Source organism: Melanotaenia boesemani, chromosome 10 (genome assembly GCF_017639745.1).
Source record: "Melanotaenia boesemani isolate fMelBoe1 chromosome 10, fMelBoe1.pri, whole genome shotgun sequence".
Classification (NCBI taxonomy): Eukaryota; Metazoa; Chordata; class Actinopteri; order Atheriniformes; family Melanotaeniidae; genus Melanotaenia; species Melanotaenia boesemani.
In genome coordinates this window covers 34,528,799-34,553,404 of record NC_055691.1, presented here as the reverse complement: position 1 = coordinate 34,553,404, position 24,606 = coordinate 34,528,799, and the positions used below count along the sequence as shown (strand labels likewise).

At 42.7% G+C, this 24,606-nt stretch overlaps 1 protein-coding gene across 4 annotated transcripts in view; it reads right to left on the bottom strand.

Annotated features, from left to right (window-relative positions):
- The window catches only part of hipk2 (homeodomain interacting protein kinase 2), a 67,936-nt gene that overhangs the window by 35,191 nt on the left and 8,139 nt on the right, over positions 1–24,606 (bottom strand). For all 4 annotated transcript variants that reach the window (XM_041996407.1, XM_041996410.1, XM_041996409.1 and 1 more), the window contains exon 2: positions 16,091–17,273. In XM_041996407.1, the coding sequence (XP_041852341.1) occupies positions 16,091–17,273 (1,183 nt within the window). The remainder of the gene's footprint in view (positions 1–16,090; positions 17,274–24,606) is intronic.

Sequence of the window (24,606 nt, the reverse complement as noted above, 5' to 3'; positions counted from 1 at the left end):
TTCATGGGTGCTGATGCATTAGATGTGTGTATCTGTAAATACTAAAGGCCAGCCAGTGTTTCATCATTTCAGCTAATGCCTCACAGTGTATCAGTCTAACTGCAGATGTCCTGGGATATTTTCATAATTTCTACATCTGTAATAGAAAAAGTCCATCTCCCATCAGAGATGCTCCTCCAGTGCTCTCAGAGAGCTTAACAACACATGCTCATCTGCACAAACAGACACGCCACACTGATGAGCCGACACAGAAAACTGGATTTATGTGGGGGGTGCGGGGGGTGAATGAAGAATATTGAGGGTTGAAATGTCGGCAATGGACACAGGTTGTTGTACACAAAGCAATCACACAAACACACAGCTGTACGCACACTCACAAATGCAACAACCCCCCTCCTCCCCGCCCGTCCTACACAGACACACTTACAGCCGTAAAGTGCATCACTCTGCTCTAAGAGATCTGTTTATTTCAGACCTGTGACACAAAAGCCACAGCGGCATGAAGGCTTATCTCTCCACATCCCTTGAAATGCAGCGCAGCCCCCAAAGAGCTCCCCAGTGCTCCACATGCCACTTTCAATTAGTTCCACAAAGAGAGTCTTCTGCAACCAAAAGGAAGATGGGAGCTCATTACTGAATTCCTCTCCACTCTCAGCTTTGAAATATAGATCAGGAGTCTATGTTTGACTTCTGGGGTCTTGGATGTGCCACTCGGCAACCATGACACACCGGTCTGGAGCAGATGAGGGTAGAGCGCCGTCTCATGGATTAGCCACTCCTCAGGTTTAACAGCCCCTGCAGCTTACCCTCTATCTCACCATTAGTTTAGTGCCTACTCATATCTCTTTCGTTTGCTTTCTTTCCACTCCCATCTTTCAATCTCTTTTTTCACTAAATAGGCTCCCTGAAGCCAGAGCTCTCGGCATTAAACTCACAGATGGGAAAATACCATTTCTAATAATCTGATGAGAGCATAAGAGAGAAGCAGTGTAGGAAATGTGGGTATCATATCACAAGGTGGTACTATTGTGGCAAGCATAGACACAGAGGCAGGAGCTGGTAAGGGAATGCAAATTCATTCAGGTATTCTAATGAATCTAGCTTAGTGGAGCTGCAAAGGAGGGGTTTCTTTTATGGAAATTAACCATTGTATGGTAGTTTATTCAGGTTAGTTTAATACATTTAAACCCAGAATTTCCAATCACTCAGTCTCAAAAACTATGACATGATTGCTGATGAAGGAGAAATTAGCCAAATGTGAAATATCGGGTACAGAGACGTGCTGTAGCACTATCATAAAGCAAGGAAGCTCAGCTCAAACTGAGATTAAATAGACAGGGGGATCTATTTCTTATCTGGCCAGAGCAGAAAACACAACAGCCACAGTGATGTAGTGATGCTGGTCCATAGTTTCTCTCAAAACAACACATTCACAAATATAGCTGTTTATTTTTTGACTGATTATCTTATTAACCACACAAATGCTTAAAACAGGGCTGTATGCATGTGGGTATGGTGTGCATGTAGCAGGATGCATAACATATAAATGTAGTGTGGCGTCTGTATCTACAGGACAGAAAAAATGTTTATACCTTCAGTTAACAACGTCCATTAGTGCCATCCTCAGTGGAATGCCACCAGCTACGTAGCAAACAGGCAGTTAATTAGGAGCTGCTGGCTGAAGCTACAGAGGTTGACCATTGGGGATTGTGCAGAGAAGAGACATGTGATACTTTCATTTTCCAAGGAAAAATAAATAAATAAAATCCCTGTGTCAGTCAATACCTGCTCTGTCAATCAGCTACAGTGTATAGGAGTATCAGATACTGGGGTTGACATGTCAGAGGGACCACTGATGGAAATTCAGCATAGCAGTAGGAGCAGAAGGAGAGGAGGGGAGTAAGGGGAAGGCATAAGAAGGGAGGAGATGGTGGCTGCATGTATAGAAGTGAGAGAAGAGAGGTACAGGTCTTGATACTGTCTGATTCGATCTCTATGCAAATCACAACAATCACAGGAAATGCCTGGGCCTTGGCTCCAGCTAATTGCCACAGCAATAACAAAGGAGGGCTTCCTTTGAGCGGGGAGGCAAATTAAACATTAGTTTAGAGTTTTCTTGGAGACCGAGGGATGTTATAATTACCCAGAAACCAACACATCAGCACTTTGCACGCCACGCGTCCCACTCCTGAAGCTTGGCGGAGGAAAACAAATCTCATATATCTCATATTCTGGGAGAGAGGCATTTTGAGGGGGTGGGAGGAGGAGAGGACTACCAGAAGGGAGATGGAGTGGGAGGGGGTAGTGGTGGGGTGGTATGGTAGTGAAGGGCATGGAGAGGTATGAGAGTGAAAAAGCAGGGGTTGGGGGAGGACAGAGATGGTGAGAAATGTGGGGGGATAATGAGGGGGAAAAAGAAGGTGGAGAAGGATAGTATGCATCTCCTAACCACTCTGTGCTGCAAGTGAGGCATCAAAATGTACACCCATTGCTAGCATACTGACCCCACCCCTCTCCTCCGGCCTTTCATTCATCAGGCATGGCACACAGGACACAGGAAACACAAAACAACCTCATTTCCCATCATACGCTTGCCTAAATGTCACAGCAACATAAAATGAGAACTCAGAATGGAGCATCGTGATTTCGTTAGATGTGTTTAACCCCCTAACTGGCTGCCTAAGGGTTAAGTCTGTAAGCACTTCATTAATGTGGGTCGGTGCAGCAAAGCATGTTGCAAGCAACATGAATAAAAGAGAGAGAGAGAAAAAAAGAGAGAGACTGGATCTAGCTGAGAGATACAACCATGGAAATTTTGGAAGACGTCCTTGGATCTTCTCCCCTCTAGGGGGAGGGAGGCAGAGTCCCTGCCTAAGTCAGGATGGCTGACATTGGGCCTTGAGCGATGTGATGTGTCCTGGATGGCTGGTTCTGGTCTATTCTTTTGGTTTGATCTATGTCTGAGGGCAGTGGCAAAGCACCCAGCCTGTCTAACCTAAATGTTCATTCAGAAGGCTTGTCTCTCCCTGCAGCTAGACCCTGACCTCTATCTGTCTGTAAGTCTATCTGTTTCTTTCTTACCAATCCTCTAGCTTGCTGTTTGTCCTCCTGCTGCTCTGCCTGGGTTCAAAATCTTTCTATATGCCTTCCTGACTCGTGTATAGCAGGTGTGCTTGTTAACCCAAAAAACAGCAATTATTTTAAACTGTATGGATGCATGAACTTGTAAGAGCCACTGACCATGTCCTGGAAATGTAATCATGCAGCACAGTTGGATGTTTGTTTGTGCATGCACACACAGATGTGCATACAGAAATCCAGCGTGTACACAAACAGAAGGAGTCCTATCCCACTATGATAGCACTATTTTTTTTTAACAGAGCTGTGGTTGCTATGAGCTTTTGTTGGGATCTATGTCCAAAAAACAAAGGTTTGTGTTGTATTAGTCACACAGGACTAACCTCTATCTCACACTAGGACATGCACACATTTGCACACACACAAATCCCTCCTCGTCAGCAAGCCAAACTCATAAAACACTCACACACTAATTGGCATGTAGTGATTTTGCTAGCTTCTATAATAAAAGAAAGTTTTTCTCTACCCCAATTACTTCTCCATGTTTATGTAATGGGGCTTGTTATTTTCTGACTTTTGATATCTCCCCTCGTATAACTGTAAGCCATGTGAATAAGAGCTTTAATAGACCACAGATCCTCAAGGATTTGTTACTTTTAGAAAAACCATGTCTGCATTGATGCAGTCTTTGTGAGCAACGCAGAGCGGTGACGTCACTTAATTGAATAAAGTGGATCAGGATCATGCCTGGCATAAGAGAGATTATGACACAAGGGCAGACTGAAATGCAAGAGGGACAAAGCAGGGTTTCCGAGACCAACATCCAGTAAGGGGAGGAATTACATCACTGTGATGGGTTATGTAAAACATTATACCTAAAGAAAGGCCGTAAAAAACCTTTCTGTAAAAACATTCAGAAGGCAATAACTCCTTAAGAGAATGATGTCGGTTTAGGTCAGTAGAGCACAAAAAGGTCACCAAGAAGAACATTTAAGCTATTTAGAATGAGTTTCAACTTTTGCCTCACCTTGTGTTTTTTTTCTAAAACATGCAATCTGTGTGGTAAAATGTGAGACCTACTAGTGAGCCAGTAGTAAGACGGTGTAAGATCCCCACCTCCTCATCACTAGGCCTAAAGAGGCAGAGAAACCCAGGGGGAAGATCAAAGCTTGTGTGATCCAGTGGCTGTTACATCAACCCCAGTCTGCTCCCCCACTGCGGGGCCTCCTGTTACAACGGAGGCAACAGGGAAGAGAAGGAATACAAAACACTGACCCTGTCCCTTCTATGCATGCAACCATCCAGATCTTTAGCCAAAATTTAACACCCCCACCCCTCTCTCTCTCTCTCTCTCTCTCTGAAAGTACATTTACATTCCACTTTGCATTCCATTAATTTCCATTTGACCGCACTTGCATCATTTTGCAGTAGCATGAATAGTCATGAGCAGCACATGCACACACAAAACAAAAGATGCATAACATCAATCAACTAGTTACATCTCTTCTGAATAACCGCAGGACTGGTTTGGTATTTCTATCTTAATTCAACATATTCTTTTCAGTTCCAAGACATAGCATCCATCTGCTTCCATATGTCTTCAGTTCTTTGTTCACCATGTTCTAAACACCAGTTTAAAATCAGTGTTTCCTCCCTCTGAACCTCCCCTCATTCTTCCTCCCGTCTGCTTTGGGAGATGGAGCAAGGAGACAGGCACTATTGGACCTTGTTTTCTTCCCTCAGTGGAAAGACATCTCAACAGGCCTGCTATTGACCACATCCACCAGGAGAGGGAGTGGGTCAATGTAACAGAAAGCAGGGGACCATTTTGGAGCACTTAACTATAATCAGTAAATGCACCCCGGTCGCAATTAGCGCAGGGCCACCCTGAGAGTGTTCGTTTTGCTCACAGCTCTGCCTGCATTTTATTCTGCTCCACAGGAACCTTGTAATGCAAATAGCACTCTTCACATTCAGCTTTAACAATGGGAAAGAAAGGCCTGAGTTGTGCTGTCCTTACTGTGTGTTTGTTTAAACAAACACAGTTTCTTCCTTCTGTTTATGACATAAATAATCTAAACTCCTTACATTATTTTGACAGTGCACTGTTCATAGTTGCTGAAAAACAAACCTTTCAAAATTGGACTTAGACTGCGAGAGAAAACTAAACGTTATCTCCTGAACATTCATGAGCAATAATTTGCCCTGTTCCGGGGTCAGTGCCTCTTCAGTTGCCTGCTCTATATGTAAAAGAGCTGTTACAGCTTGTTTTTAGATGCTTCAGGAGCCAACTTTATGGAATCATCCTCACAAAAAGGCTTGTTGTCATAAATCAAAACTTCAAAAGAAATATGAATTAGGGAGAAAAGAGAACAAGCTTTTTAGGACTGAAAATAAAGAGGAGAGAAAAGAGAAATGTGACAGGTTGCAGAGACCCTGCACAGAGCCTTCCAAAGCACTGATACACCCCTCACATCATTTATGATTCACTGCACTCAAGAAGAAAAGGCAAACAAAACAGCTAGATAGAAGGACAGACAAACAAATAGACTGGCTTTTTCACTGACGCTGGCATTTCTGTAGAACAGGTGCTGCAGTTATGATAGATTTGAGCTGCAATGTGCATTTATGATTCAAAGATCAGAGCCAAGCACAAAGACACGCACACAAGCTTGAGGAGTCAGTTAAACTCTCTCCTCCTGCGGTGACGTTTGTTTTTGACTTATTCAAGAGCGGCAGAGTTAACTCTGTCAGCAGCTTGCGTGTTTGCAATGTTTGTGGGTGCAGATATCTCATAGAAGCATACACCTGTTAGCAAACACACACAAAGGAAGGAACAATAGAATATGACCTCCTTTTCCCCTAACCACCTGTTTGTGCACTAAAAGGAAAGAACAGATGCACATTTGCACATTATTTGTGAGTATTTTTGCTATATTACATATTCATATTCTTTATATGAAGAGATTAAAAGATTTATCTTTCTATCTTTGACATTAAATGCATCTCACAGCCTCATGGCCTGCTGAGTGTTCTCAAACATGCTCATGCAAAGCCTCTGCTCAAACATCCAACGACTGCATGTTGAAATATTGTATATACTGAGGCTCTGTACCCTTATGACCAGCTGTGAGGGATGAGGCTTTGAGATCCTCTAGGGCTTCTAGATGTGATGATTGAAATGCCAGGCAGATCTGCGTCAGGGACACAGGTCAGGATAAAGGAAATGGAGAGAGGAAGGGAGGGATGGACAGAAGCAGGAGGATGTCAGAGGGAGGGAGGGAGAGTAGGGGGTTCAGGGAGGTTGACGGATGGAAAGTTGTAAAAAAGAAGCAAATACAGGAAAAGGAGACAGTTCATAAGTATCACTAATGAAAGCTCCCTGCAGTTTTTCTTAGCTGTTCTGCTCTGCGACTGGAGGGGTGCTGCACAGACAGCCAGAAACCAAACGAGCCATCTTTCTTTTGCCTACACGTACACTTTCAGGAATGGGGCATGAGCTTCTCTAAAAAACACATCTTTGTTTCTGACTTGGAGCCTCATTGTCACCATGGTGACACTGTGAATAACAGGGTTGATTTGGGACTTTGGGCCCTTGGGGGCTTTGTGCTCTTGTAGCACCTACATGTGCTATGTCAAGAGCTGGGCACCCTTATTGACACAGAATGGATGAAAGGACAGAAAGAACACATCCTCATTCTAATTTTGCATTTTAAACCTGCTTCAAAATTAAAACAAAATACACACACACGGGCACATTGGACTGACAGACTTAAACAATAAATGAAAGGGAGTTGTAAGAGAGGCAAGCATTTCTGCAAAGGGAGCTATGACTCAAAGCCAATAATGATAACATTGCCACTAGTAAAATCTATACTTTTTTCTGCAAAGAAAGGGAGCACAAATGCACAATGTACACAGCTGGTAACAGGCTGCAGATGAAAGCCAATTTGGGTTTCCTTTGTGTAACCGAGAGCTTCAGTTGGACCACAGGTCCCTGTGGAACAAAGACAGAGGAGTGAGAGGAAAAAGAGGAAGAGATGGAGAGCAAGAACCACAGAGGGAAGGTGATAGAGAAGGAGAGGTTGGCGGGAGTGTGGGGGTTTGGGGTTGATAGGGTGTCCGGGCCCACCTGGGAAAACAATAGCAGCGAGATGAGAGTGTGGCTCAAGGGCCCTCCCTGTCCGTAAAGTGCACAGCTGTCGGTTGCAGGCAGGGAGGAAGATCAAAACAGCCCCGGTCTAGTTCAGGTGTTGGACCTTCAGAGGCAAACAGATCACTTTTGGAACAAGAGCTTTGGTTGCCATGACGACTTTAGCAACAGAAAGACTCTTTTTGGTGGTGGTGCATGTTAATGTTTTTAATTTATTTCAGCAAAAACAGAAAACAAATAAGGATTAAAACTATTTGTAAACTCTAAGCTGGGAAAGCAGCCCTTTTTTTCTCCTTTTTTTTTTTTTTTTTTTTGCCATTTTTCTACTTTTTACTTTTTTACAGAAAATCTTCTGCATCCACCTTTTTGCTGAGTGATCAGCTATGTCATACTTTAAGGATGGCATGGATCTGGCATTTTAGTCTGCTTGAAGCTGGTGTGAATGTAGAAATTCCACCATAAATGAAGCACAGGAGGGAGAAACATGCATGTATGCTGCGTACACGGGGAAGTATTTTGTTTAAACAGAAACCATCCGTCTGATATATAGATTCTGGCTGTAATGAAAGACTGAGTGGTCATGTTGCAGCCACCCTGATGTCTCTCCTGTGTTTAAAGTGGGTGTGTTGTGAGTTATGTTCAGATCGTGTTGATGGCGAACACCATTGTATTTTCTTGTATCAACTCATTGATCACAAGTGGGGGGCGCGATTGGTGTCAAGTGGCATGCGCTCACCTTATAGGCATCTCTATATGTAAAAACCTTTGTAATGTGTTGTAAGTTGAGCAGCAGCTGTTCTTATTCAGTGATAAATTTAGACTTTTGTCCTTTTTTTTCTTCCCTTTTATTTTATTTTCTGCCTTGTTATCTACAATCTTGCTTTTTCTGTTCCCTCTCTGGGCTGATATATAGCGCCTTGATGCTCTTTTGGTGCCTCCCAGCTTGTGCACTCAATAACCAGCTGAACTCAACAGACAATCCGACGCTCCTTGCTCATAAAACACAGGGATTAGGCTTTAAAGCTCAGTGGCTAAGCACACAGAGAAAGTTCATTATTTTTGCAGTGTTATTCTTTATTAAATTTAGCAATATAGTAGCTTGAATTGTGCAACAGAATACAAATTTTCTGTGGCAGCCTGCATGCAGTTGTGATGTCTAACACCACAGGTTTGCCAAGAAGCCGGCTAAAACATTCTTGGATGTTGCCCCATTCCTAATGCTAACCCTTTTAATATTTAACCAGGATCCAATAAAGGAGTAATTATTTTTCCAAACAAATTACGCCTTGGGCTGAAACCACCGCAATCTGATATGCCACAGCGATACATTCTCTGTCACATGGAGCTATTAGTCATTTTCAATTATTTATCAAGCTTGGGTGAAATAGGATTTTCTTCAGACCTATTTTATGACAAGCACAAGGCTTCAAAAGAATACAGACTGGCCTTCATATTCTAAAAAAGCAATTTCTATGAAAAGCTCCTCTGGCTCATTTTCAGAAACCCCTGGAGACATCCATATGTGAGGAGACACAGAGTCAATACAAGAGTGACGATGCTGAAATTATGCAAAATTATGTGGAAGGGGCCTTCTTCTGAGACATAACCAAGGTTGTGTGACTCACATTAGACAACTGTAAAATGCTAAAAGATGGCTGCATCATTCTTTCATACTGATAAACAAGTAATGAGCTTATCTTACACTTTCTCTCCTTCATTGACCCACACATTCCTTAAATTATAATAAGAAAAACTATCTGCCCTTGACAAGTCTTATACTTTAGTTTAATTTTATACCTTACTTAACATATTACCCTCTTAAATGGAACAATTTTCCAAACATTTCTGATCCCGAATCTGGAATTTAGTGCCACAAATGTGATAAAAATGGGATGCCAAAAGCTGGATTCTCAAGAAAACTTTATGAGCAGTGCTGAAAACAGCCTGAGTGGTAAGAACAGGGGCTCATTTAACTCAAAACATTTTACAATTTTTTGGAGTGACATATGTCACAAGGAATATGAGCTGTTTAACTGGGCTGCTTAGCATTTTCTGTCAGACAAAAAAGCGAGCAGATACATGTATTAATGGTTATTGGTTGCACTGTTGAGTAGAGACGATACTAAATGATGAAAAAGAAAGAGAGGTGCAACAGGGGTCACCAAAGCCTTTTTTTTCTCTCTGTGCAGGGGCCCCAGATGGTTTGCTGAGCAGTGGAGAGCTCTGCCCACTTGCCTGCTGCAAATTAGCCAAACTATTTACCCTCATATATGCACATTAGCAAATTCCTTCAATTGAGAAAACAAATGCATCTGTTTTGTTCTGTAGAAAACTTCATGGGAGTCTGCATGGGCTTCTGCACACCAGGCATTCTCTGTGACAGTGGCACACAGTGCAAACACACACACACACAAAGAGTCACGATGGAGGAAATTGCAGCTCCCTACCGGGCCTCCCCAGTACCCACAGCTCCCTCCCCAGCTGGACAGCTAATGTTTAGATCACACTCTGTCTGTGTCCCTCCTGTCCACTTGCTCTCTCTGTAACCGCTGTTTCTGTTTTTAACTCTTAACTCCCTTTGTAATTATGCAACTTTGCATTTCACCTCATGACCTGCATCAAATGAGGAAATCTCAAAATGAGCACTTTTTTCTTTACAAAAGTCTTCATTGCCCTTGCTGCATATTTTCCTTCTTGGTGTTAGCGTTTAAATATTCATGTGAGTGGATGGAAGAGGTGATGGGGGGGGGGGGGGTGAAAGGAAGGTGAGGGGAGGCGGGAAAGCAAAGAAAGGGAAGAGGGGGGCCTGGAAGAAGCCAAGCCAGCATGCGGTGGTGGGGGCTACCCCCTTTCTGGAGCTCCCTGCGGAGGGATAGCGGGCATACAGGAATGGTGGAGGGAGGTGATCAGCAGGCGGCTTCATGATTTATTTAGACCCAGAGGCACCTGTGCCAGTCAGACGCTGATGGCAGCCATCACCCTGCCAACCCACTGATGCTCGAATCCTACAGAAAAGACACAAATCTGTAGCAAACATGAAAATGAATACGCGACTGTTGCTGTGAGAAACTTCACCTGCACTGTTAATGATTTTCAGACTTTAATGGAAGGAAAATTCCATTGTCAAAAATCTTCAAACCAGGATGTTTTAGTGACCTACCACTTCGTCGTTTCAGCTTGCAGTGCTGTGCAGCAACAAAACATTTCCACTCGTGTGCTACCGTCATTCGCTAAAAAACCCTAAACACTTGGGTGAGGAAAACTCCTATGTTTCAAATTAGCCAATCAATACAGAGCAGAGAGATTGCAGCCTTAGCGAGCCTGAGTGGGCGGCGTGCTGCGTTTTATCAAGGCAGCTTAATTTCCGTCAGCTTAATATCCTGGGAAATGTATGGAAATTGAACTGTGAGGGAGAACAAAGACAAGTATCCAGGATAAAACTCAGAAAGCCACGTCTTATCAGCACAGTCCCACATTAGCAGGGGTACACATGCATATATGTGTCAGCTGCACACCTGGGCAGCCTGTCAGAGTGAAATGATATGTGTATCAGCTGCATAGCAAAGTTCACATTCTTCCTGAAGAGTTCAATAATTCTCATTTATTATTTGCAAAAATGACTATGAGCAGAATACCACTATACGTTCTTATACATATGCTTGACTACTGGTAGTTAATTAGCTTTGCTGCTACATGTCTCCTGCTTGCTGCCTGCTCTTTGGAGACACATGGAAGAGCTGCCCAGAGGCAAATTATAAATGAGAAACAAGTTATTAGGATTCTGACATGCATAGTAAGGTATTATAACTGTCATAAAGAGCACAACAGTGGATACACAGTGTGGTAATTACCATTTTAGGGGTCTTCCTTTTATATGCCAGTTCCTGATGATAATCAATTGCCTTAGCAGCTACAATCAACAACAAGACAGCCCTGGACTTGAGTGGTCACAGGCTGCACATATAAAAGCTAATTATAAAACAAACCAACTTGAAAGTCAGCAAAAAAATAAATAAATAAAAAAAAAATACAAGTAACAGCATTCAACAGCAACCCCGTCAGGCTTAAGCTAATGAAAGCTCATCTGCATTTGTAATAATGTGCCACAGCTTGGGGAGAGAGCTCCTTGTTCCAGGTACTGGTAAGGAATGCAAAACAAAGAACCATCAACACACCTCTATCTAAATCCCTCTCTACCTTCCCTCCCTCATTTTTCTTTCCTCTTCAAAACCTTTTCTTGAGAATCTTCTGCTAAACAACACCTGGACTATTAGCAGCACCCCGAGCCAATCTGTCTTTTAGTTCTTTTTCTAATTCATCTTCCCCCCTGTAGCAACCTGATCCTGTCGCTTACCTGCCTTCCCCTCTACCTCTTTGGCACATACACACATACACTTTAACACACGCTTCAGAGAACAGTAACTAATAGCAACCTCATTCATTAAAACACCCCTTGATGTTACGCACGGAGGCAGGGTAAATGTGCTGGAACGCCTGTCCTGTCTGTCGAGATGTGTGACGCTAACAACAGATAGAGAGATAGATAGACAGGTGAGGCAGAGACTCGACTTACACTCAGATGACTGCACCGCTTGTCAAACTGATGCGTACAGTAAATTTCATCAGTTGTTGGGACCATGTGTCAGAAATCCTGCACCCATCATCCAAGGTATGGGCTCTTTGGGGTTGTCGTTGCCATTTGCCCCGAGATCTTTTCCACCAGGGGTCTTCAGAGTCTTGGTGTTCAAGATTACAAGGACAACAAGTGCATTCCTCTCTCATAGATGCTCTTGACTCGTTTCCCTTAAACCCACAATTTCTCATATTCAGTCCACATCTTTACCTCCACCTTTAAAGTCTCTGATGTATTGTACATATTGTTCATTCATGTATACGCGTTGGACATTGGCAATCTGATAATATACACATGCTAGAAGGTGCTGATGTGTGTGTAGTAATACACCTTCAGGCTTCTTAGATGTTATTAAAGTGTTTATTTACAAGAGGAATTTGTTCTGTTTCTTGGTCTCTGTTTTATAGCAATGTATGAAGCAAGCTGGTGTAAATTATCTAATGTGAGGAAACCTATCACAGAAAATGTTTCATGGAGGGCATTCGAGTGTCACACTATTTTCGACATTTGAAATATAATAATGAAAAGAACTTGATCCCTGCATGACCTTGTAGGTGTTCAGTTTATCTAAAAATTCTGTGGTGAGGCAACTGTGCAAACTAAGCAAGGCTGCAGGGAAACATTAAAAAGCCGGGTCACTCAGTCCTTTTCTTGATTTTAATGACAATAAATACAGACATATTAAAGTGTTATTAAAATCTTTATTTTAGTTCACAATTTTGTTAATGCCCCACCACATGTAAAAAAAAAACAAAGAAAACAAAACATAGTCTTTGGAGCTACTTTTTGGCAAACAGAATGTCCCTGTAAATGACTGTTAACGCTAACTGAAACCTTTCAACTGACGCTGTTTCAGCAGGACCCAGTGGTGTCTTTACTTAACTCACACTGATGCACCAATCAGGACCATATTAGACACTGAAGATAAAAGGTAAGAGGTCAATGTGGAGTATTTTCTAATGAAAAGACGTTATGGTATTGATAAGACGGGTATGAGAAGCAGTGGGTAGCCACAGCAACATAGTACCAGTTTGGTACTATTATACTTTGCTTGAATATCATTCAAAATAAATAAATAAAACATTGGGAAAAGATTGTGGTATAAAAAATTAAATAAAAAAACAACATGCATGTAGTATGTTGAATACTGTTGCAAAAATACAGTTTCACCACTTTATCGGGCGCGATGTGGGACTGAGATCTCTGACAGCGATATCTTAAAACCTGGATGAAAGATGACATGTCAGAATACCCGTTTTCATAACTCCATGAACTCAGCCGCTAACAGTAATATTTCAATGGGAAAATCCCTGAAATGTATGCCTGAAAATCACAAATTCGTTCCAGATATTAAAGTTAGCTTCTTGCTCCTAACAATACATAAAAAAAAATCATGGGTTCATGTGGCAACATCAGTGTGTCATCCTTGAATAAGAAGGCCTTTTAGATATTTCACCAGACACTCACGCAGGGTGAGAATGTTTTTTTCCTTCAATACGTGCCTCTGTCTGCACACTTCACCTCCCTGTTCCTACCAGCAGCCACCAAAATGTCTGTTCCCACCAGCTGAACTGCCTCAGGAGACTTCACAGAAACTTAAGTTACATCTTGCCGCATTTCACCAATCTCGTGGCTTTAACCCGATGAGATAAATAGGACAAAAATGTCCAACTGGGACAAGACAATAATCCTTTTATCTGGCACAGGGTAAGCTTGACTAGCGAGCTTACCTGTTGCATCATTAGCTTTATGGAAGAGGGAAGAAGAAGAGCAAGAAAGAAAAGGAAAGAAGGTTAAAAAGGTCTAGGATCAGGGTTGGGTCTTAAAATTATGTAATCTGGACGTAAACAGCACATGTGATTTGGAAGTTTTGGGATTAATGTTTTTTTTAAAAATGTAAAACTTTAGCAGTACCAAGTGCAGACAGGTCTATTTGACAAAGACAGACGAGCTGAACTACGTGACCCTGTAGGCTCAGAGCAGTGAGGCGAACAAAGCTGAAACTCAAAGCACACTGATAGCTGATCCTGTTTACCTTGATACTGGTATTTTATTTGCATGCATCAACCTCATGGAAAATCCATAACTCATTTGCAAGGCTGTTACAGGACATATAATATCAACAACAAACAATATCTATGACACCCGAAATGCAAACAGCTATCATTATTATGCTCTGAGGTTATTTCATCTTATTAAACAATTGTTGTTGCATGCATTGTTGCATTGTTGTTCAGAAAAAAAAGATGAACATTTTATTCATCAAGAATCAGTACAGTGCAGGGATGTGGTTGCTGTCATGGTCGATATAAAGAAACACAGAGCTAGTTCCACGGAGCTGGGTAAGCACACCTGTATGTAATCTCCACCTTGTCAAGGTACAGGCAACAGAAACTATCCTGTTATCTTCTCATCTGCGATCATCAAAGATGGCTTGATGTTCTCCTCTAAGCTTTGAACTCACTGTGAACTCTAACCACAGTCAAAATCTGTTTGCTGTCCACTGCATAGTGTTAAGACGCCCATGGTACTCATCTCCCATGAGCTCATTCTTTGAAATGAATTGTAAGAGTTGCCTGATTTCTCACAATGAGCCCTGTTAAAGCACACACACTGTTGACACACAGTCATTATGAAGCACAGAAAAAACCCTGCTGCATACTCTCACACCCCTATCCCAGTACCTGAAACCAGGGTTGTCAAGCCTCAGGTCTAGGTTTTGGTAGGTGATGGGTAATTTTCTGGCCTATGTAAGTCTTTCATTCCTTCTCTGTGCTTGCCAACAGGAAATGAAGGGATGACCTCTGCTATCCTCCGCTCGTCACTCCCACAGAAAACAAACAAGAACGTTTTATAACCTGCTTGTTGACTTACTGTAAGGAGCAACAACAGGATACCACTGCTGTTTACTTCAGGATGACATACTTACTTGACAAACTGACATAGCAGCACTGTCCTCTCGGCATGTACAACCCAATTCCCATGCAGAGATTTTGCTGTGGTTTTAGGACATTTGAGAGGAAGTGGTTAAAAAATGACTTCAATCAACACAATAGACCAATTAAAATGACCCACCTGTCACTTGTGATCAAAAGTTTAATAAAGTGGAAATAGAAATATGAATTTCATTTCTGTTCATTTCACTTTTATGCTCTTATAAGCCTTGATATATTAACAGGAATACTGTCTTAAGCCAACGATAAACTATTGAAATAATTCAACCACACACAGTTGCAGAGCCACATGGTCTATGTGTGTTCGCATGTGGTACGACAGCTCACACACACACCTGTTCTTCCATCAGCTGCAGAGCCAGCACCAGGCCTGAGCCCCAAACAAAGCTGCTCTCTGTGCACACACAGACACTGTTTGACTCCTTGCACAGCTCCCCAAACGCTGCCTCTGCTGAAACCTAAACACACTGTTTGCTATGGGTGAAAAAGATTTTTTTAAAGCACTGAGAGAAGAAAGAGAGGTCTTCCCTGAGAGTCATCTGGTTCTAATGCAGGGCCCACTGGTGTGGATTACAAGCACATATTACAAGGAGAACTCAGGCTGACCCCTCATCTCAATCCCAAGGGAAATGGGAGCCAGTCAGTGATGGGGGGCTGTGGGTCTGAGGGCATGGGGAGCAGAAGGGTGAATAGATGCCTTTGGGCAGATTGCCACCTCACATGATTGGTGCCCTTCTTGTATGGGGGAATTTGTCTGGGATCTTTTCAATAACCCTCCATTGAAAACAGGAAACAACACTTTTCTTCCCCTAAAGCCTCCCTGGGCTACAGAACAATGCCAGTGCTTCAAAAATTCCCTCAGGTCTTCTAAATAACTAAGCAGGTTCTATATAATCATCAAAGTAGAACCAAAATGAGCCTTTTTTTTATCACATTAAACACAATAAGCAGCTGGCTACTCTGAAAGCCTTTGAGTTTAAATGCCCTGTTTCACATTAACTAATGGGGTAAACAACCACGAGAAAAATATAGAGCTGGAATGCAGAGAGGACTTCAGCAGCAGCTCATAAGGTTGGCAGCAAATCTGGATGTTTGGACAAATAATCAGCTCAGCCACAAAAGCATTCCCCATTAAAACAACAATTAATCATACAAGATGCAAAGAGCAAAATAGCACAAAATGGACAAGAATTGCATCTGCATAACCAACTTCAAATCAAAATAATCTATTTCATAACAAGCTTGTTATTATGTCAGCATTGAAGCTCTTACCGGTAGTATCTGGACTGTAGGTAAGTGGAGCAGACCGCTTTGGACACATGGCTGGCTGAACCAAAGTCAATGACCTTAACCCTGTAGGGCTGTCGAGATGGGTCCACAAGCATGATGTTCTCTGGCTTCAGGTCCGCATGGATCAGCCCTAGGCTCTTCAGTTTCATCAGCGCTGTGGCTACCTGCTGAAGCACGGGTCTGATGTACTTGAGTGGGAGAGGGCTGAACTTGTTCTGTTTGAGGAAGTCATATAGGTTCTGTTCCAACATCTCAAATACCAGGCACGTGTGGTTCTTGTGCTGGAAGCACTCGTAGGCCCTCACAAAATTGTAGTCGTCTGCGCTCTCTGTGCTGAGTCGTGCCAGGATGCTGACCTCGATTTGGCCCTGCCGTGCATACGAAGGGTGGTTTTTTAAGATCTTGATGGCCACTATTTCGTTCGTGCCCCTCTTCCAGCACTTAACCACCTGTCCAAAGGTTCCTCTCCCCAAAAACTCCAAGACTTCGTAGGTGTTGGTCATAGAGCAGAGGACCTCATGCTGCACCAGCTGGTAGTCTCCCTCATTGTTGGAGCCACTGTTTTTGGATGTTGCCGTGGAGGTAGCGGTGGCTACTGTAGCCACGGTGGCTCCACTGGCTCCTCCGTTCTGGATCATCGGTGGGCCGTGCTCCTCAATGATCTGCACGCTGCTGTTGTTGTCAAGCTCCTCACTCTTGCGTTTAAGACCGCATCGCTGGTAAGTGTCAAGGAGACTCACAGTGCTGCGGCGTGTCAGGTTGTGAACACCGACCCCGCCGCCCACACCGTTTCCACCCCCGCCACCTCCACCACCACTGCTGTTACTGCTGCTGTTGCCTCCACCACCACTGCCCAGCAGAGACCCAATGGCCCCCGAAGTGCTGCTTGCTGAGGCAACCACGATGTGGCCCGCGCTGGCTGGGAAGATGAGAGCCTGCTCGTAGGGCAGGGTGGAGCTGGCGACCTGCAGGGAGCTGTTGATGCCTAGGGCGCCACTGGTGGCCGACACGTTCTTGCTGTTGTTGTGGCTGTAGACTTTATTGTGCGTGCCGTACCCGGTCATATCCCAGTTACAACTTGGCTCCACCTTCAGTTTCTTTACGCTAAAGAAGGCACTTGACTGGAGAGTGTGAGGGGAGAAGACTTGCACATGCGAGGCCATACCTGTGACAAGAGGGGAACAGAGAGGAGGAGCAAGGGGAATGAAAGTGAGAGGTTAGGAATTTGAGAGTGTCTGAAACATGAGTGGTAGTCACAAGCTTTAAATAAAAACGGCTTGGGTCAGAGCAGGTCATTAAAACACCAAGCTTATATGCTGATGCATCACCATGTTAATCCCAAGAACTCTTTAACATCAAAGTACCTATTAAATAACCATCAAGCTGTCACTCAGCATTAGCTGCTTTAGAAATGTTTCACGGTATTGCTATTATCTAATGCTACCATTGTTTCTGCAAAAACAAATCTACCCATGGGTATCAATAAAGAAACTTTTAACCTTGAACTATTTAATATTTTTGTGATAAAACATTAAATATGAACACAATAAAGGCTGGTGTGGAAGGCATAATACATGGTGAAGTTTTTATATGGTTACATAAGTTAAAAAAAGCCAACAGTTCAACAGAGATTTAGATTTAGAATGAGTAGTGCTTATGCAAACCTCTGGTTCATGCAAAGGAAACGCCATTTCCCTGCTGCTCCCATCTGCAGCAATGTAAACAGTCTCTGTGCATACTAAAAGAATACCCTTTCATGGGACGCTCCGCAGAGACAGAGGAGCAATACACAATAATACACAACATAGGACAACAATAAAAAATAGTTTTAGGACATTATCACAACTTGCAGTGCACAGCCCAGCTCAAGCAATTACTGCTACACAATTACCCACTTTAGACAAGGTGAAATACGAAATATTGTTCAATAAAGTATGAAAACAGGAGAGGGGGCACTGATCTGCCTCACAACCACAGATCCTGAAGACAACAAAACAAAATACCAGCAAGTCTGTGCTCTGAACTCCTGGGAACAAACTGCCTCAGAATAAGCAAAAGCCTCTCCAAGCAAACAACTGCCCAAAAATAGTCCCATTTTTTATCTCTCTTTTTTGCAAACAAACTTGTTTGTAACATTGAAGTGATTATTACAGTGCAAGGAAGATTAAATGAGACTTATGCTCAAAGATGTAATGCTATGTTTAAACAGTTTCCACTAAAGCCAAAATTAGTTTACTGCTAACAAACTAAGAGCTTCCACCTGGCCATGCCGACACCCCCACACACAATTAGAGCTTGCAGCCAATCCACCTATGCACGATTCAGAGAACATTATGGTATGTGAAAACACAATCACTAACTAAACTCATGCAAACAGCCCTTAAATCTGTTTACTGCTGGTTAAATAGCTGCTTTTGTGTGTTTAATAGACATCCTGAATGTTGGGAACTTTTGTTTTTTTTTTTCAAAGATAATTAAAGGAGCATAGTTCCTCCAAAACAGGACCGCTATTATAACTGCAGCTCTATTGTGTGGCTAGAATGGGACATGGTCACTTTGTCATTATTAGCTCTTGCAATGAAGCTGGAAGCCTTCCACTTAATTTTTATTTTTTTTATCCTATAACTCTACTGAACTCTCTTCTGCCTCCTTTTCTTTCTTTCTTTTTTTTTAGATTTTTTTGTTTCTAGTTTGGCCTTGCTTTGACTTACTAGTCATCTTTCTGGTCATCTGGTCTTAGCCCTAATGCTCTAGGATTGAAGCTGCACTTGATATTAGAGGGCTCACTGTAAGCCTGGCTAGTGTTGCACAGTAGCTGATTTAGCATAGCGTCTCCATGCTTCCTGTAGCAGTAATTTAAGCCTCAGCCATGAGATATACACATCTGTCTACTGAACAATCATTAAGATGTGTCTCTTTTTGTTGATATTGCATAAAGTAGGCATGCCTGCTCCCTTCATGTCTGGTGCCACAACTATGACTCTTCCAGAGAGGTAATGAAGAACGTCCGCTAGGCTATTAGGGGCAAGGCTCTCTGCTAATCACATAAGCCCAGAAGGCCAGATGTCACTCCTTGGATTACCAATTCCTGTGCCTGGACTTTATGCTAAAAATAATTTGAATGATGGGTTGCGTCACAGAGCAGCGTCAACAGTGTGTGAATGAGAGCAAGACAGGATAATCACAGGCACAGACTGATGGACACAAAGATGGATAGACGGGAACAGAGGCGGCTTCTTCCTCTTATGGAAAATTCCAATATTACATATATGCTGGTATGATTATGAATAGCTCCAGTTTTACAAGGCCACGCTGAGGCTAGCTGCTCTTTGCATTTGTATCACAGAAATTCCTCCCTGGCTCTAGTCACTCATTGACTCTCTGTCAGTTTTAACACTGGTCAAAGAGTTCAATAAACATGCCTACACAGAGCAATGAACTGAAGGTTGTCACCCTAAACTGGAGGGGGACTGGGGAACAATCCTGACAATAATCTTTAGAAATGCAAAGGACACTCTTGAAATTCAGCTTTGACTTGTTGGAAAAAAGAATAAAAAACTTCTGCACAGCTGACAAAGATGCAAAGATAAATGATAAAACAAACAACAGCATAACTTTGAGCCTTTTGCAGAACTCAGATAAGTAAATTAAATGAACCAAAAGCAAGAGTTCAAATGGCTGGAATGTTATCTCATGACAACATTCACAGGCAACAATGTGACCAATTATACTTCATTGGGGAAGCAGCTCAAGTCTGCATGAATCTGTCTTCACCCAAAACTGAAGTTCAAACATATTCATGATGTAGAATCTGAACAACCAAACCTTCTATAATGTTGTCAGACACCACACATAGTGCAAAAAAAACTTCCTTTGTAAATGTCCTCTTAAAGTTTACTTGAATTTTTTAAACTCAATGCAAAGTGCAAAACAGTAAAAATCCATTGTTGCACATTTACAATGTTGGAATGCCTTCAGTAGACTCAGACTTTCCATTTAGCATACCTAAACGAACACTGTGTGTCCCACACACTGCAATTAAGCATACCAGAGAGGCATTTTCAACTGTTTAGAGGCAGCATGTTGAAATGGTAATAGTCAGTGTTTTCAGAGAGATTACTTCTCTGTCAGGGGTTTGTTAATCTTCTTTTTGGGAGAATCAGGGCCATTCTGTATGCCATGTGAGGGTGAGGGATGGACTGAACGGGAGGGAAGGAGAATAGAGCTTGGAAAGTGGGGTCATGAGTGGCCCTCACATAGTCTGTGACCTGCTTCTGTTTGCCATCCTTTATTAAACCTGTCACTTATACTCCACAGACAGCATGACAAAGTACTGATGAGGAAGGCTTCAAATCCCACCAAACATGAAAAGCAGTTCTTTGAAACTATTTCAATTAGAGATACAAATAAATAAAACACATATGAACTTTAATGGAAAAACTGCTCCAAAACAGGTTAATGCCTTTAAATATTCATCAGACACTGGAGTGACTGTTCAATGCTCAGACTGCACCAAAGGGTTTGAGTGGAAGGATCCAATACAAAAACACCAGCAGTCACCTGGGAGACTACCCAGAGACAGTAGTCTGTCTCGCCGTTGTCCCCTGGCTTAGATTTATTTGGACTGCTTCCAGGGGTTTAATGGGTAGTGATACCAGCAAAGACTGGTGATCCGGTCTCGTTACTGGACATCCCAAAGTCGGCAAGACTAGAAGGAGTTGGGGGGGGGGAGCAAATCACCCGCTAATGAAATGACTTCTGACTGTCTAGACAAAGCATTATCTCACCCTTCGCTCCTCTTTCCATGTGTGTATTGCATGCTGCACCTCCGTCCTGTTTCTGAACACCCGACACATTAAAGATGAAGAGGATGAGCTAAATAAAAGACCAGCACAAAGAGCTGCTTCAGCTCTATCTCTGTCACAGATGCTCTGCTACAGCATTTTGCATCTATTTTGTAGTCTCCAGGTCAGCCAGCAAGTCCACTGGTAGAGAACCTGTTGTAAGGACTGAAACTGAGACTTTGGGGTTAATTACAGCAGTGAAAACACCACTGAGCAAGAACATCTTGTCCATACAGAACAGTTTAGCCTTGTGTTCTAGCCTCCTGCCTGAGTGCTGTCCTCTGTGGGGAGCTGGAGCTTGACACTGCATAGTCTTTCACCCCCCCTCTCTCTCCCTCTCTCTCGAGGCCACTATTGACCATCCTGCCTGCTTTTTTAGCTCTCTCATCTCTGCTTATTTATAGAATAATGCATCAGATGAGCTAGCGGGGAGATCCTGTCAAGCAGGCTTCTGCTCCATCGGTCCTTTTTCCTCGCTACAGTATTTGACTCCTTGGAACTGTCCCCCTATTTCAATCCATTCTTTTAAAACACACAAAAAGAGGAGAAACACTCATCCGGCAAATGGCTAGACTACAAGGCAAATATGAGTGGCGTTTCGCAGATATACGCAGGGCTCCTTAGCTAAACAACATGCCTGCTGTAAATGTGACACTCCCTTAACTCTGCCCTTCCTGGAAGCAAACAGCCAAAGATACAACATGTTGTGTTAGCTGTGAGATAACGTGATCAGTCAGCACTTGCCAAAATGCACATGCATAGATACATGAGCAGGAACACACACACAAGCTGTTCTGCAAATGTACACGTGTGGGGGCACAAATATGTGGATGCTAACACACACAAGTTCAGATCTGAAACTTTAACTTTCTTGGTTTTCAAGTGTTGCGAGTGCTACTTTCAAAGCTAACATTTGCATTAGATTAGTTTTAAAAAAAACCTACTACCACAGGACAACTGTCAGTTGATAAGGAGGCTGCCATTCCTGTTGTAAATGTGGTCATAAAATGGCTGGAGTGAGAAAAACATTTGGCTTGTTTATGTTGCCAGGTCAGCCTAAGCAGGCACTGAACCAAGGAACAGGGTGGTGAGATGAGGAGGTGCACAGGGGGTGAATGGAATAGCGGGTGGCAATGTGGGATTTCTTATTATTAAAATCAAGGGTGTTGTTAGTTTACCGAGCCTTTCCTCCACACAGTGTAAGAAAGACAGAAAAAAAATCTAGATGTATAATAATGTTCTTCTTGCAGCACTATGTGGAACAAGCTTAAAGAAACTACACAGATGTGTCATGTATGGTGCTGAAAACATGCCCAACCATTTACCAGCAGCACCTGTTAACCCCAGTCTTTCCTACATTACATCCACCACATGCATCAAGCTGCGCTGCTTTGACTACAGTTGCAAACACAGCGCAGGGCCATGCAGGGCCACACACACCTGATAAGCAGCCGTTCTCCAGGCTGGTTATCGTATACACACAGAAAAAAAACACCCACTAAACCACACTTCCTCTTCTCTCATTTGGATTCAAAACAACAGCAGAACATCATGCTCTTTAATGAGATCAACATATGAGAACTACTGACAAGAAACAATAACCCCACACAGAAAACAAATGGGAAGGACACACAGATGCGCGAGATGCAAGAAAAAACGCCATACAATGGCAAATTGATCTGAGCGGAGCCAGAGCAATATGGATTTTGTTGAGTGCTGCGCTGTAATCTACACACAGTGTGGGGTTTTAGTGTTAATGTGAATGGTGGCCTTATTTGCCACTTTTTGCATTACACCTCGAACTGAGGTTTTAAAGGATGGCACTTTAGTTAGTTCAGGACAAAAGCCAGTGATATGCAAACAACAAAGGAGATTAAATTATGCTGATGTTCCCACAGGGAATGCGCATGCCTGTATGCACAAACACACACAGCCGGGTTTCTGTTCACTACCCATCAACATTTTAACCACTATTCAAACTCCTGTGCAAGGGATTGAAAAAACTCAAAGAGAATAGTCTTATGTAGAAACTTTACATATAATGAAGGAAGAAAGATGTCAGCTGAAGGGAGTACAGCCTTGGACAGTGTTTTGAAGAGACAGCATCATCATCCCACCCTGCCCTGTCCCATAGAACGGACTATTAAGGATTGGTTCTGGGCGTGCTCGTGAGCTTAAGGGTTAAGTCTGCTGCTACAATAAAATCCAGCAAAGACAGCTGGAATAATGCCCATCCTGCTCGACAGGCTTACCTCTACTAAGGATGTGCATGACTCAAAAGTATGTATATATGCAAGAAATGTGTGCCTGTGCGTGCCAGTGGGCGTGTAGCTATTTATGCATTTCTGAGACTCCACATACATCCACACTTGGGTAAATTCGTGGTTGCTGTTGCTTCTGAAGACTTGCAGAACTATCTGACAAAAACATCAAAGCACCACCCCAAAACACATAAATCCACACCCAGAGGGATTAATCTGATGCCCCACCCATTTGAAACCCCAGCTATGAACCCCAACTACAGAGGAACCAGTTAAACCTGACCGGGCGTCTGGAGACCAAGCATGCACAGCGGAGCCATCACTTCCTCTATTTCCAAAAGCACAACAAATGTAAAACTGAAGGCTTGTCTAGCATTTAGAAAATGAAAGGAGCTATTCAGAAATCTTTAAAGAAGATCTCATTCTCCTGGTTTGATGTAAAGTTTAACTACGAAGCTCTAACTGTTAGTTTCAGGTCTCAACAGATAAATGTCACAGACATATTAATGCTAGTGTTTGAAATCCACCTTTAACTGACTAAAAGGCGGATAAATAAGAAAGTTAACTACTGTCCATTTTGTATCAGTGCTTCCCCTGGCATCTGGTTTGACTCCCCTTTGCCCCAGTATACTGCCTCCCCATCAGATGCATCCCTAGACGCCAAGTGAGTGTGATATTTCAGAGGGATGTGTGAATCTGGGACTCAGGGCCTATTAGGGCTACAGATCAGACTAATCTAGGCTACATGCCCCTTTTTATTCCACGACGATGCCTGGACATGTACTCCTGCTTCATACTGAAGGTAATAAATATGTATGCTTATTAAAGTGATTTAATCTCACGTCATTTTCTTTTAAAGCTTCTTTCCTGTACTGGAGCTTCTCCTTCAACTTTTCTTTTACAAAGTGAGGCCCAGCATGCCATATATTCAAACAGCTTTTAAAAGATTACAGCACACACACAAACACGTGCACTCATACCAATTTAGCAAGGCATATGTGTCCTTAATCCAACTGACTGTGTCGTAAACATGGCTGTTGAATCCTTCTGGCCACATAGCTGAGGTAATAAATATGGCTAGCCAACTCAGCCCTCTGCATCTGATTCAGCGTGAAAATCATGGCTTTAGCTGATTATATTTACAGTGTCCTCAGAGTCACAAATAGCAGCAAAAACCAGGCAGGAAATGGCTATTTTCACCATCACTTTAACAGCCACATACTGAGGCACCATGTATGCAAAGGACAAGTTTGAATTAGCTTGCACAAATAACACCTTCAAACAGGGAATGAGAGCTGTGTTTTAAATTTATACACTAACAAAAAACATTTCTTAGTGAATTAAACAAAACAAGATCCACCTACTGGAAGAATTAGCCAGTTCTAGGTTTGTT